Source organism: Microtus pennsylvanicus, chromosome 13, assembly GCF_037038515.1.
Source record: "Microtus pennsylvanicus isolate mMicPen1 chromosome 13, mMicPen1.hap1, whole genome shotgun sequence".
Classification (NCBI taxonomy): Eukaryota; Metazoa; Chordata; class Mammalia; order Rodentia; family Cricetidae; genus Microtus; species Microtus pennsylvanicus.
Window position 1 is genome coordinate 72,722,282 of NC_134591.1, and position 16,089 is coordinate 72,738,370.

Below are 16,089 nucleotides of genomic sequence, written 5' to 3' on the forward strand. Positions count from 1 at the left end.
CAAAACAAAAAACAAAAACAAAAACAGGCAAACAAAAAGAATGCATTCTACTGTTGAGTTGCATGCCATGCTTTGTGTGTTTGCTCTTGAGACAGGGCCTAGCTACTCTGTAGTTTTGAATACAGGATCTAGGTTCAGGCTCCTCAGTACTAGGATTACAAGTATAAGTCACTAAGCCAGCCTATGTGGCAAGACAGGGCTTCAAAAAAACAACAACACCCCACACCAAACAAAGCAAATGGAACAACACTATCAAAAACAAAACAACAAAAACTCCACAGTACAAAGACTGTGTATTAAACAAGCTGGAGCTAGGGTAGAGCGCAGCACTAAAATGTCCAAGATTTGCAATATGTTCTGTGTTTGATTCTTAGCCTAACAAAACAGAACAGAAAACTAAAATTAAAGTGCTTGCCAAGTACCTGCAAGCCAGAGGGCCTAAGTTTAATTCTCAGCACCCATCTAAAAGGCTGGTGGGGCTACATGCTTGGAATCCCAGCACTGGGACTATGAAGACAGAATAAGCAAGGGTAGAGCCCCAGACAACAGTGAGACCTTGTTTCAAAAAGAAAAGCAAGGTGGACAGCTCTTAAGAAATGACATCTGTAATTAACCTCTGGCACATGCACGCACACACACACACGCACGTGTATACAAACACACACACACACCTATGTCAAAAACTTATTTTGATGAGTCCATGAAGCTTAATAATTTCAGCAGGGACCAGGACAACAGAAGACTGGGACCCAGTCAGCCTAGTGGAGGCATCACTTACAAGGCCGCTTGCCTTGTCCGAGAATGGAGGAATCATCCCACCAAAGAGGTGATGCCTTGTCCATAGAATGGAGGGAATCATCCCACCAAAGAGGTGATGCCTTGTCCATAGAATGGAGGAATCATCACCAAAGAGGTGATGCCTTGTCCATAGAATGGAGGAATCATCCCACCAAAGAGGTGATGCCTTGTCCATAGAATGGAGGAATCATCACCAAAGAGGTGATGCCTTGTCCATAGAATGGAGGAATCATCCCACCAAAGAGGTGATGCCTTGTCCATAGAATGGAGGGATCATCCCACCAAAGAGGTGATGCCTTGCATTTCAAACAAGAGCCGGCAGCAGCCAATTTTGGAAAAAATTCTGTTCAAACTACCAAGTATAGTTAGGAAAACCTATTTGACCATGTAAACTCATCCTGTGCTGACAAGTAGGAACCCTGGGCTTTCCCCTAGCATTAAAAACTCTGTAATGTAAGTTACCTGACTGAGGGTTGGAGATTTAGCTCAGCAGGAGTGTGTCTGCCTAGTAATGTAAGACCTTGAGCTCAGTGCCCAGCAACAGGGAAACAAGAGTCACCAGAAGTTGCCCAACCTTCAGTCATGAAAAAGGAGGGTCTGTTCCCACCCCCAGTGGAGGCTTGAAGATCAAATGCCACAGAGCTTTGTACGTGAACAAGTGCTATAGAAATCAAGGTGCTTCTAATCCTGAATTCAATCACTGGAGTCAAGCACCTTTCCCATCAGACACCAGACACCACCCCTCACTTTAAAGCAAAGGAAACATCCTTGAATTTGATGCTGAAGAACGCATTATACACCCAGTAACATCTGAGACCTTCCCCCTTCTGCCTCCTGCATGAGGATGAAACACCATTAGATGGGGATTAATCATGGAAATTAACTAAAGAAAAAAGCCAGAAACAGATCATCACTAAAATTAGTGAATCTTAAGTAGTAATATACAAAAATCAACTCGTACACTACTTCATCTAACCCTCAAAAGACTCTGCTTTTTTTTAATATTTACTTATTTATCTATTATGTATACAATATTCTGTGTGTATGTCTGAAGGCCAGAAGAGGGCACCGAACCTCATTACAGATGATTGTAAGCCACCATGTGGTTGCTGGGAATTGAACTCAGGACCTTTGGAAGAGCAGGCAATGCTCTTAACCTCTGAGCCATCTCTCCAGCCCCCAAGACTCTGCTTTTTTAAAAAAAAACAAAAAACATTTAATATATACACAGAGAAGATTAACAACTGTTAATGCCTCAAGTGCAATGAATGAAGCCTCCAACACACTCCTTCCCCTCACCAATGTACTGACAGCCACCTTGGGAAGGAGCACAGTTGGCATAGTGCTTGCCTGGCAAGTGTAAGGCCGAATTAGACGCCCAGCACCACCTAAGTCAGTTACAGTTGCATAAACCTGGAAAGCCGGCACTCAGGAGGCTGAGACAGAAAGACCATCAAGGTCATCCTCAGCTTTAATAAAACAAGCCTAGGGCCTACATGAAACCGCAACCAATGACTTCCAACTGCTACTTCTAGGAACTAGGACTAAGAATATTCTGTCCAAAGCGACATACTTGGATATATAAGCACACAATGTCATGTGTGCTCTTTTTCTGATGGGTGGGATGGGGGTCGTGACAGACAACCCCTCACCCTGGTTCACTAGCTGAAGAATTGGACATTTTCAGTGTTCTGTAATCTGAATTCTGATCTATTCATTCATGAGAAACTATCAAAAGCCTTACCTACTAGAATTTTGACAGTGGGGTCAGTTTAACTTAAAAGCTCAAGAGGTCAGTGACTTAGCAGGATACTGAGCTAGGAAAGGTCTCGAAGAGATGCTGTGTGACTCTAACAAAGCAAACTGGGACCAGTGGCAGTGAAGGAGACGCTGGTGGGCTCCAGCAGACCCCCAAGTTCTGGTGTTTTCTGACCTTAGCTGTCTAAAGCCTTTGGATATGTATGGGGTAGAACAGGTGGTCACACTTCAGACGACCACCACAGAGGGATGTCGGGCAAAAGGCTTTTTTTAGTACAGGCAATAGTTTCCACTTTCAAACACCATCATCTATGAGAAGAGCCTGGTTATTATGTGAGCGCATTTTAAAAGGTCATCTAATCAACAGGAGAAAAAGGTCAAACACTGTATTACTGGGACCAAAAAAATGGCTTCTGCACTGCCAAAGCCATGTATGTTTATATGAGATCTGACTTTCTCTCTCTTTCTCTCTCTCTGTTTTTTGTTTTTCGAGATAGGGTTTTTCTGTGTAGCCTGGAGCCCTTCCTGGCACTCACTCTATAGTGCTGGCCTCAAACTCACAGAGATCCGCCTGCTCTGCCTCCCAAGTGCTGGGATTAAAGATGTGTGCCACCACCACCCACCAGCCTGACTTACTCTATTTCAAAGAGACAAACACTTCACAATTCTTTCCCAATATGAGTGCTCATTGCGGCCTGAGACACGGTGACCCACCCTACCCTCAACTACATAAAAACTAGATTTGTCAGAATAAACCTATGCTTTCTATACGACAGGTTAAAAAATATGTTTGGGGAGAACTGAGTAGAAATGAAAAAGAAATCAGCCCACAAAAACTAGAATCAAGCTATACTGGCAGGCCTGCTGGACACACCTCAGGCTGGGGTGCTTCAGAAGTAAAATGCTGACCTACACGGTCCTGGTGATCATTCCCAAAACTGATGCTCTAGCCCAACATTGAACAAGAACCTACCTTCTCTCTGTTAGCATTTCATAGAAGTCTCTGATATCTTGACCAGACTTCTCCATGCAGTGATAAAATGCCAATTGGCTTTCCCGATTTGCAAAGTCCACCTTTAAAAAAACAAATGCATAATAAAACTCATTATTATGTGATGCACAGATCTAATACAAATATAAACAATATTTAAAAAGATTTTATAAAGAAAGAGAGGTTTCAGATCTCAATTTTGGGAAGTTTTTTGTTTGTTTGTTGAGAGAGGGTTTTTCTATACTGGAACTGACTTTGTAGACCAGGCTGGCTATGAACTCAAAAGTTACACCTGCCTCTCTGTCTCTTAGAGATTAAGACTAAAGGTGTGTGCCTTGTGGCCAGCCAATGACTGGTCTAATATGAGGCCCACGCCACAAGAGGGAGCTCGTGCCTGGCACTACCTGGACGACAAGGAAACCAAGGCTGGATAATGCAGACAGACAACTAGGGTAGAAGCACGACTGGAAAAAAAGAAAATAAAAATGATGAACTTATCCAGAATGATGCTCTGCTGTACTCATGGTCTGCTGCCTGGTTCCACCTGTCACCAGAAAGGCTGCCTCTGGCAGCTGACAGGAGTGGATGCTGAGTCCCACAGAGACCCACAGCCAAACATTAGGCAAAGAGAGAGTGAGTTCAGGAAGGAGATCTCTATAAGGTGCCCCACCCCAAGCTAGAGAACACCTAAAGTGGGGAGAAGGAATTGTGGGAGCCAGAGGAATGGAGGACAATGGGAGATTCGGGCTGGGAAATCAACTAGTAAGGGCTCATGGGGGCTCGGAGACTGAGGGAGCAATTTCGGAGCATGCATGAGTCTGCATGAGATCTTCTACATACATGTTATGGCTGTTGGCTTGGTGTTTTGGGGGAACTCATGACAGTAGAAGTGGGGATGTCTCTGACTTTTCTGTCTGCTCTCAGGACTCTTCCTACTGGGTTGCTTTGCCTAGCCTTGATGTGACAGTTTGTGCCTAGTCTTATTGTATCTCGTGCTGTTTTTGTTTAATGTCCCTGGAAAGCTTATTCTTTTGGGGGAGGGCACGGGGACAAAGAGTGGGGATCGGTCTGGGGAAGAAGGGGAAACTGGGAGGAGTGGTAGCTAAGGTCGAGGTGTATTAATGAGAAAAGAGTAAAATAAAAGTTTAAAAATAATTTAAAAATAAAAGGTGTGCACCACAACACATGGCAAATTTTAGAAAGTTTAAGAGAAATATTTTTTTTTCAATAGAAAACTCCAAATTCTACATATATCTTGACAGATACAATTTAAAGGTCCCAAAACCCATCCAGGAGTGAAATGGCCAGGCATGGTTCAATTCCAAAATTGCGGAGGTTGAATCAGGACAGTCACGGGGGCCAGTCTGGGCTACATAGTGAGACTCATACCCACACACCCACAACTTCTCCTCTTGCCAATCAAACAACAACAACAAAATTCAAAAATAAAATGTTAACAAACTTCTACCAGAATTCTGAGTTGGCAAATGCTTGAGTCAATTAAATTGGTAATCTATAGTTGGGCAATCTATGGTGCACACAAATTTGTGAGAATAGCCAGAACAACAGAACATGAGGACAAGACAGCTCTATTTTCCGGCTGCCTAGCTTCATGTTCTACTGCCAAAATACTATTATTTTACTTTAATCTAGACATTAGTCCTTAAGTTCATAATTATGCCAAACAACTATGAAGAGTGAGTTTTTAAACAAGCAATACCAGGAAGATGAACACACAAACACACACGCACAAGGCTTACAGTCACAGGTAGTGTACTTTTGGAAGCTAGCTGACTGTGCCACCGGCACACAGACACTCACTGTAATGGGGAAGGAGGGCCCTGCACCAAGAACACAGGTAAGAGCATCAGGCTTCCAGGGAAAGAAGTGTGTTGAAAAGGACTTTAGGGAAGGGCCTATGGCTAAGGGCATAAAAGACCTGTGTCCATAAATAGCAAGCAAGAATACCCTATTATTTCCCTTAAAAACTGAGGACAAATAAAACCATGTTTGGTAAACCACTCTCTTCACTGGCAACCTACATTTGAGACTCTGCATAGAATGAATATGAACAGACTTTGGTTTTGGTTTTTTGAGGCAAATCATACTCTGTGGACCTGTCTGGGATTAAAGGTATATGCCACACACAGCCTTTGGCTTTTGTTAAAGTCACTATGCACACCTTAATCTTATTCCCACCAATTTTCCTGCCCTTGGTCTCCTTGACAGCTGCTTGTGCATACTCAATCTCATTGTAGAGAACCAGAGCCATGCCTTTTAAGCGGTCAAACACCACCTGCAAAAAAATACAACAACCAATTAAGAGCTTTTTCTACTGGTGTGAATGTCAGTCCCCAAAAACCCTAAATCACAAGGATGTTCCTAAGGAAAAGTACCATATTAGACTAATCCAGAAAAACTTGGCTTTTCCAGAAGAGGCTTGTCTTAATGAAAACACTAAATTCTGTGTGCAGAAACATGGAACCATATATGGTATTGTCTTAGCAAACACACTAAGTTTGGTGTGCAAAGATCATGGAATCATGCATGGTATTGTCTTAGTAGACAAACTAAGTTAGGTGTGCAGAGACCACGAAACCATGCATGGTACTGTCTTAGCAAACACACTAAATTCGGTGTGCATAGATCATGGAAACATGCTATTGTCTTAGTAAACACATGTCAGATATTCCAAGGACAACAGAATCGTGGTACTGAGGCTTTCAATATATTACACCTTCTTTTTCTATATTTTGCTAAGACCATTCTTCTATCTGAGGCTCAAAATAATAAGAGGATGTAACTGGGCCCAAGAGCCTTTCCCTGCATCTGTGGGTGTGCTATTTATTGGTCACAGAAAAATTCTGCTTCATGAACACGTTAAACTCATAACTGCTGAAACATAAATCAGATCTAGGGATACAACTCAGTGATGGAGAACTTATCTAGCACATGCAAGACCCAATGTTTAATCCTCAGCAACAGCATGAGTAAAACTTAGGTGTGAATATAAATTCCTCTCCCTCCCTCTCCCCCACGTTATTATTTCAGACAGAGTTTCACGGTGTAACACCCTCCTACCTAAGCCTATCTAATGCTGAGATTACAGGCATGAGCCACCATGTCCACCTACTAGACTGGCGTGTGTGTCAAGTTTAAAGGACAAATTCAGGTGCTAGCCCTTCCTTGCCTTCCAACTTGTTTGAGATGGACTGTCATTGATCTGCCACAAACTCCAGACTCATGCCCTATGAACTTCTCGTAGTCTCCTGTCTGTGCCTCCTATCTCCCTGTAGTACTGGGATTACAGACATGGATGTGGACTCTAGGGATTTGAACTCGGGTACTCATACTCTTAGCCACCTCTCCAGCTCTAGACTACTTTCCCCTTCTATCAGTGTGTGTGTCTGCACGCATGATGTGTGTGTGTGGGCAGAAATGCCAGAGCACATGCAGACATCAGAGGACATCTCTGTGGAGCTGGTTCTCTCATTCCACCTTTAGGTGGGTGTTGGGAATCAAACTCAGGTTACCAGATTGTGTGGCAAACTCATTTACCTGCAGAGTTATTTTGCTGGCTCTGGACTAATTTTCATGAGAGAAAATTATAAAAAACCTCTAGTAACTTACTCTACTGTTTCTAAAAAAGAAATCATCTTGCTAGTATACTACAATTTTTTTTTTTTTTGTTTTTTGAGACAGGGTTTCTCTGTGGTTTTGGAGCCTGTCCCGGAACTAGCTCTTGTAGACCAGGCTGGTCTCGAACTCACAGAGATTCGCCTGCCTCTGCCTCCCAAATGATGGGATTAAAGGCGTGCGCCATCACCGCCCAGCTACAATTTTTTTTTTAAATTAACTTATTTTGACTAAGTACATCTATGGGACAGCTGTCATGGCATCACAGTGCTATTTGAAAATGGAAGCTTGGGGCTGGAGAGATGGCTCAGCAGTAAGAGCACACTGACTGCTCTTCCAGAGGACCCGGGTTCGATTCCTAGCTCCCACATGGCAGCTCACAACTGTCTGTAACTCTAAGATCTGACACCCTCACACAGTCATACATGCGGCCAAAACATCAATGCACATAAAATATAAATAGATAAATTATTTTAAAAAAGAAAATAGAAGCTTAAGAGACATTTTAAATTTAAACTGAAATTTTTGTTCTGTTTTTCAAGACAGGGACAGCAAAGATAGGATTCCTCAGTGTAGCCCTAGTTGTCCTAGAATTCGATCTGCATACCAGGCTGGCCTTGAACTCACAGAGATCCGCCTGCCTCTGCCTGCCGAATACTGGGATTAAAGGTGTGCGCCACCACTGCCTGGCATAAACTGGAATATATTTTTAAAAACTTTTCTATCAGCCGAGCGGTAGTGGTGCATGCCTTTAAGCCCAGAACTTGAGAGGCAGAGGCAGGTAGATAGAGCATCTTGAGTTCAAGGCTAGTCTGGTCTACAGAGCGAGTTCCAAGATAGTCAGAGCTACACAGAGAAACTCTGTCTCGAAGAACCAAAAATAAAATAAAAACTTTTATACCTACAGAATGTATAGCTTTAACAGCATAAATGAAATTTGAATTACCAAATTTAAGGTGTAGAAGCTGTTCAAACACCATTTTCTTAATGCTTTTCTAAATAGGTAGGTACTGAATGTGAGCATTTCTATGCAGTATACACTGGTCAACAGAACACACTGGTATTTAATTTGATGCTTTATTTTTTAATTTATGCACATTGATGTTTTGTATGCATGTGTATCTGGTGGATCTCCTAAAACTGGAATTACGGACAGCTGTGAGTTGCCTGTAGGTGCTAAGAACTGAGCCCAAGCCCTCTACAAGAGCAGCCAGTGCTCTTACCTACTGAGCCATCTCTCTGGTCCCAGCTATTTTATCAGAAAGTTCACAAGTATAAAGACAAATTTTTATATGAGACTTTCATTTTTTTATTTATTTTTTTTTTTTTTATTTTTCGAGACAGGGTTTCTCTGTGGTTTTGGAGCCTGTCCTGGAACTAGCTCTTGTAGACCAGGCTGGTCTCGAACTCACAGAGATCCGCCTGCCTCTGCCTCCCAAGTGCTGGGATTAAAGGCGTGCGCCACCACCGCCCGGCCCCAAGACTTTCATTTTTTAAAAGCTGTATGACACTACCAGAGACTGTGGAAAGGTCTATGTCATGAGTAAGCAAAATATCTTTTAAAATCCTATTTTATTTAACTTTTTATATGAGGACCTCCAGATTTTTCCGGCATCTCGTATCATTTGGGAAAGCGCTTTACTGCTGGTTATTTTGCAGCGCTAGGCACTGAGCCTAGAGCCTGGCCCAACAGACCATAAATCTAAATTCAATTTTTAAAAACCTTATGCATGTATATCTCTGTGTGTGCAATAGGTGAAGTGCCTGCACAGCCCAGAAGAATGTGTTGGGTCTCTGCAGCTGGAGTTCCAAGCAGGGTCGAACTACCTGGCGTGGGTGCTGAGAACTAAACTTGGATCCTCTGGAGAGCAGCAAGTGTTTTTAAGCACTGTGCATCTCTGCAGACCCAGCCAAGAGTGTTTGAGGATATGAATTATTAAAGGAAAGGAAAGGACAACAGTAGAAAGTGAGACTGAAGGACAGAACACAAAAGAAATACTAAGAAATAAAGTAAAGAGCAAAAGCTTACCTTTACCACAGGCCCGTAGCGGCAGAAATGCCGTGTTAAATACTGATCAGACACGTTTGAAGAAAGCCCGTCTAGCCACACACAGTTTGTAGGCATGCTCTTTCCGAAACCCAGCTGAAATTCAAAGAGAAAATTCTATCACCACAGATCACAATGACCATTCTCAGAAAACTGGTCTTCTATAAAAACGCTGAACTGTGTGTGTGTGTCTGTCGCGTTGGATATTGAACCCAGCAGCTTACATGGTAAAACATGTTGACATCTACCACTGAGCTCAAAACAATGTGCAAGTAGTTCATAAGTAATAAACAACAAATCAAAACTTACAACAGGGCAATCCTGCTTGGCCCCAAGTGGCAGGCTACAATGACAGGAGGAGGACACAGAGAAGGCTACCTTTAGCACTGACTGTCCTTCTGCAGCCCTAAAATAATAAGGTAAGTCCCCAAAACCTTACAGCAATTCAAACAGTAACAGGTAAGTTATGCACTTCACATACCTTGAGGCGGTTATTTCCAAGGTACTCTCCGTCCATCTTCTTGATAGCCTTACACACACTGGCAATATCACAGTACTGCAGGAAGGCATACTGAGGGACTCCGTTCACTTTCTTAATGTCAATGTCCTGCAAGAGTCAATCAGCATCACTTAGCAATATGGTAATAAGAAAATAAATCAGAAGAAGCCAAGTCCACATAGATATGCTTCTTTCTACAAGTCATGTTCCCAGTAACTTTAGTTGGATCATGTATGCATACACTGTAAACTGATGGTAGAAAGATCACATATCATGAAAGCCATCCCATGTGAGGCCCCTGCAGAAGAGCAACTGTCCTGCAACTTAAAAATTTAAATCCATGGTAAAGGGAAATTAATAACAAAGGAGAGGTTGCCTACTTAGTAGAATACCAGAAAGTAATTCCCTTTGGTACTGTGACATAATCTTTTTGGTACACTGTGAAGATGTGTCACTTGGACTGGTTTAATAAAAAGCTGACCTGCCAATAGTTAGGCAGGACTTTGGGGTCAGAGGAGGATACTGGGAAGAAGAAATGGAGACAGCAGAAGACACAGGGCAAGCAGGATGGGCATTATGGAGATGAGGTAATGAAGCCACGAGACAGAAAGTAAATTAATATAAATGTGTTGATTTAAGTTGAAGAGCTAATTAAAAACAAGCCTAAGCTATCAGCCGAGCTTCCATAATTAAAAAGAAGTCTGTGTCATTATTGAAAAGCTGTCAGTCCTGATAAAAAAAAAAAAGACTAACTATACTTTGGCACTGTCAAAAATCTTTAGTAGAACCAAACCCCTTAATACACTACCTGAGCCTGGTATGGGGGTAAGCGCCTTTTAATCCCAGTACTCGGGAGGCAGAGGAAGGTGGATATTTGTGAGTTGGAGGTCAGCCTGGTCTATAGAGCTGGTTCTAAGACAGTCAAGACTACAGAAAGAAACCATCTTGAAAAACTCCAAAACTATAAAACCACTACTTGAAACAAACAATCAAGAAATCAAGTTCTCAAGATGTGCTAAATCCATCACTATGATCATTAGTGTGCGTGCTCACGCCTACAGCCCTCACATTCGGAAAGGTGACAAGAGGGGAGCTCTAGTTCAAGGCTAGCCTGCCACACAGAGACCCTGTTTCAAAAGAAAAGACTACACTGTATCATTTAAAAAACAACAGTCTTTTTCTTAAAGTACAAAATATGAGCAAGAAACAGGCCAACACACAGAGGCATAGAACACACACAGGACTAGAAATGGAATGAACACACACACACACAACAGCTGTTAACTATCATACACTCTTTACTCCTCAAAGTCCAAACTTAGAGCTTCTTCATTGCTGTTCAGTCTTGAGCTGGGTATGACATCTGTGATCCCAGCACTCAAGACAAACGCAGAAGAGAGCTCACAAATTTAAAGTAAGCTCAGTCTGCACATCGACCTCTGGGCCAGCCAGGGCTACATAATGAGATTCTGTCTTACAGAATACAGAAATAAAAGGCATTTAAAACATGCCTGGCTTATCACAGAACTCTGGAGGAGAGGTAGGAGGATCTATGTAAGTTCAAGGCTAGTCCAGTATGAAGAAACTTTGTCTCAAAAAAAAAAAAATCAAACAAAAAACAAGACCCAACAAAAGTGGGGGGGGGGGGGTTTAGAAGTGCAGTTCAGTGGGTAGAAAGTATGTGCCTAGCAGGTGTGAAGCCCTGGATTTGTTCTTTAATGCCTAAGAATTCCCAAGTACTATGGACGACAGGAGTTATCAAAAGTTCAAAGTCACCTTTGGCTACGGACAACATTCGGTGGCTGAGTGGGCTACAAGCACATTTCACTTTCTAATTCACTAATTTTTATTTTATGTGTTATGAGTGTTTTGCCCTGAATGTACGTCTGCACCATGTGTGTGCAATGCTAGGAAAGGCCAGATGAGGGCCCTGGATCCTCTGAAACTATAGTTACTGGTGGTTGTGAGCCACCAGGTGAGTGCAGGAAATGGAACCTGGGTGTTCTGTAATAGAGTCAGTGCTCTGAAGCACTGATTCATCTCTCCAGAATGACTTCTCTGAAGAAAAAAAGAGAAAGAAAGAAAAGAAACCAAGCAAATAAGTGGGATTTTAAAATTGAAATTATTATAAAAGTATTGTTTCTGTTTTAAAAACAAGAGTCTCTGGCTGGGAAGATAGCTCAGTGGTTATGAGCAAGCACTTCTCTTGTAGAGGACATGAGTTCGGTTCCCAGCATCCACTTCGGGCAGTTTATAACTGCCTGTAACTCCAACTCCAAAGGTTCTTAACACCTCTGGCCTCAGTGGGTATCAATACTCACGTGCATATATCCATACACAGACATATACACAACTGAACATGATCATATGCACATATCCACACACAGACACGCACAGAATTAAACATGATAATGCCCACATGCACATATCCACAGACAGACATATACACAATTAAACATGATAATTAAAAACAAAGCAAACATTATATAACCCCAGCTGGCCTGGGAACTCACTATGTAGACAAGACTGCCCTTAAATTCAGAGACCTGCCTGCTTCACTACTCAGCAAGACACTGTCTCAGATTTTTTTAAAAATGGGAAGCTGGAGAGATGGCTTGGCATTCATTTATGGGCACTGGCTGCTCTTATAGATAACTTGATTTCAGTTTCTAATATGCACATGGCAGCTTCCAATCACCTGTAACTCCAGTTCCAGGGAGTCTAATGTCCTCTTGTAGACTCCAAAGGTACCTGGTACACACATGGTACACAGAAATATATGTAGTCAAAATGTGTTTACACATGCGCTCTCTCGTTCTCTCTTTTTAAAGAGTCTTTTAAAAAATGTTAACAGGAAAATGGTGGTTCACATTTCAAGGTAAGCTTGGGCTATATGAGACACTAGGCTTTAAAAATGAAAAAGGGGCAGGGCGGTGGTGGCACACGCCTTTAATCCCAGCACTCAGGAGGCAGAGGCAGGCGGATCTCTGTGAGTTCAAGGCCAGCCTGGTCTACAAGAGCTAGTTCCGGGACAGGAACCAAAAGCTACAGAGAAACCCTGTCTCGAAAATCCAAAAAAAAGAAAAATGAAAAAGGGATAGAGCAAAGGGGAAATATTTCATTTGTCCTTAAATATCACATATCTATATCCTTCCTCTTGTTCTCATGTTCTACAAAGACCTACAGCATTTTTATCACTGAAGAAACATACCACAATTTCTCCAAAGCGCTGAAAGATGTTTCGAAGGTCATGGTAAGTAGTCGTCTTCTCAAGGTTGCCAATAAAAAGAGTTCTTGTTGCTTTGGGATGGAATTCATCTATCCTTTCATCCAAGGGCCGAAATTCATTTTCACTTTCTGTTTCTGTGAGTGGATGGGGCAGAGTAGAACAGGGTGCTTTATTACATTCTCTAATACATAATTTACTTATTTGGAAAAATATGTGCTTATAACAAACTGTATCATCCTGGGACTTGTGGCCAGGCCTGTAACCTCAACACTCAGGAAACAGTGATGCCAGGACTGAGAGTTCAAGACCAGCCTTTTTGCACAGTAGATACTGTCTCAGACAAATAAGTGAGCATGCAAAAACTGAAGCTATTGCTCAGAGAATTTAACAAGAAAGGTCTTTGTTTGCTTGTGGGTTTTATTTTATTTTTATTTTTGAGCTAGGCTTTCACCATGCAGTTGTAGCTGACCTTGAATTCACGGGTATCTGTGAGTTGTACTCAGTGCTGAGATTAAAGGCATGTACCACCATGACATCTATTATTATAGGACGTGTGCATGACGTATGAGTGTGGGCATGTTTGCAAGTCAGGGGGCAACTTTGTGAATGGGTTCTCTCTACTCACCTCTACATGGGTCCCAGGGATAAACTCAGGTTACATATAAGTGCCTTTTACCCTCTGGTCTTAACACTGAGTATGAAATTATAACTTGGCTATGCATGGTGATACACCTCTGCAGTCCTAGCACTTAGAAAGTAGATACAGGATAATTGAGAGTTCAAGATCAGCCTGTGCCATATACAAATTCTAGGCAACTGTGGGCTTCATAGGGCAACCCTATCTCAAACAAACAAAAAAATCACATATCCTCTACAATCTAAAGGAAATTGCAACTCAGCAGAAAACAGTCCCAGGACATTGTTTAGTTTCATTTACTTTGAAGATCTTAATGATATTCAACATTTCATGTTTACTACATTAATAGTAATTTTTACTACAGTAATAGTAATTCAAATGTTTAAACCAAGACTTTAGGGGGTGGAGTAAGTACTTTAGGCTCTGAAGTAAGTACTGGCTGCTCTTGCAGAGGACCTAGGTTCAATACCCAGCATCCATAGCAGCTCACAAACCATCCAGCTCCAAGGGATCTAACAGTGTCTAGCTTTCATGGATACTAGGCAAACACACAGTGCACAGACATATGCAGGCATAACAACCAATCAAATACAATACTAAAATAATTACTTTGGCGGAGGGGGTTTCTCTGTGAAGCAGTCCTGGCTGTCTTGGAATTCACTTTGTAAACCAGGTTGACCTTGAACTCAGAGATCCGCCTGCCTCTGCCTCCCTGGTGCTGGGATTACAGGCACGTTGTCACCGTGCCCCAGCAAAATAATTACTTTAAAAAGACTTTATATACAAGATTAATTGTGTGGAAAGTGTTTAGAGTGACATCTGTGAGCTCTCTATTTTGGTGTTATGTGGTCCCCAATGATATCCAAAATGTTTCTATTTTTCATGATGAAAAGCCTTGGCTTAACTTCTGATTTAATCCAGCCCTTTGCTAAAGCGCCACTTATTAATTCTGTCTGAGACACAGACATTCAAGGTTTTCATGGTAATTATAGCTCAGCACTACATGTTCTCTACTTGTTAAAAATGTAAAACAAAGCCATCAAAAAGATAAGTAGACAGGATAAGGATACAGCTCAGAAGCAGAGCGCTGTGTAGCACACATACAGCTATGGGCTCACACCCCACCCTTCTCTCTCTCTCTCTCTCTCTCTCTCTCTCTCTCTCTCTCTCTCTCTCTCTCTCTCACACACACACACACACACACACACACACACACACACACACACACACACAAAAAAATGAAGCCAGGCGGCACGGGAGACACATTCCTATAAACCACAGCAGGTACAGGCAAGAGGAATAGGAGTCTAAGGCTATCCTTAACTATATAGCAAGTTCAAAGCTAGCCTGAGCTCTATGAAACCTTCCTTAAAGAAACAAAATTAACAAAATATATGAACTGAGCATGGAGAAACACGGCTGTTAACTTGGGAAGTGTAGGCAATAGATGTTGGATTTAAGGTTGGCCTGGTTTACATAAGACTTAGTCTCAAAGAATGACTAAGAACCCCTGTTCCCATGTGCTACATAACAAGGTTAAAAGGCCTATAATAACAGCCATCTTAAACTCTCCTTATATGCATAAAGACCAGAATGCTACACCTGTCACTGACCCTGACTGAGATCTCCATAACAACTGACTGATGTTTAAGACCTACATAAGTTAGGTGCACACTGAACACTCCTCAGGCGGTTCTGACACGTCCTGAAGCAACCCAACAAGAACCCCAGCCACCTGTGCACATGCCGACTTGTAACCCCAGTACTCTGGAGGCTGAGGCAGGAAGACTGCCCTAAGTTCAAGGTAAATCTAGACTACACGGTGAGTTCTAGACTAGCCTGTGCTACAGAGTGAGACCCTGTCTCCAGAAAACAACAAAGAACTCATGAGCTGCTCTGAGTTGGGTATAATTTGGGGCAGCATACCTGAACCTCAGTTGATAAAGGGAGAGAAGGCATTCTCTGGGAAAAGAATTTCCTTCTAATTGTTATGATGTTTAATCCTGACTGTCGCCTTGACAAGATTTAGACTCACCGTGGAGACAAACTTCTGACCGTGTCTGTGAGGGTTTTCTAGGTCAGGTTAACCAAGGTGGGAAGATCACCCTACATGTGGGTGGTGCCGCTGCACATGAGCAGCCACCTCCCCTGCCCAAGGGGCTGGACGCCAGAACTATGACTGACCAAAGGAAACCCTTTCTCACTCAGTCACCCTCATCGGCAGTGCTTACAGCAGCCAGTGTACCCAGATTTCATCAGAAAGACATGCACACTTTACATGACTACCAGCGCTATAGCTGGTTTAATATGTAAATACCATCTACACATCCATAGGGAAAGTATGCTCCCTCTTATCAAATAAGATGAATATTCTGAGAGGATTTACCATTTAAATGGGTCATAAATTTTATTCCAAGTGTAAAGTTCACTTTTCTCAGACTCACAAACCCACTATAGAATACTCTATTAAACTGCTCACAGTCTGTATAAACTA

The 16,089-nt window shown here is 42.2% G+C and overlaps 1 protein-coding gene across 4 annotated transcripts in view; it reads right to left on the reverse strand.

Moving 5' to 3' along the window:
- Positions 1–16,089, reverse strand: part of Spen (spen family transcriptional repressor) — a 76,086-nt gene that overhangs the window by 12,376 nt on the left and 47,621 nt on the right. For all 4 annotated transcript variants that reach the window (XM_075945665.1, XM_075945663.1, XM_075945662.1 and 1 more), the window contains 5 exons: positions 12,941–13,092; positions 9,712–9,837; positions 9,213–9,326; positions 5,730–5,843; positions 3,530–3,630 (listed from right to left, as the gene is read on the reverse strand). In XM_075945665.1, the coding sequence (XP_075801780.1) occupies positions 3,530–3,630; positions 5,730–5,843; positions 9,213–9,326; positions 9,712–9,837; positions 12,941–13,092 (607 nt within the window). The remainder of the gene's footprint in view (positions 1–3,529; positions 3,631–5,729; positions 5,844–9,212; positions 9,327–9,711; positions 9,838–12,940; positions 13,093–16,089) is intronic.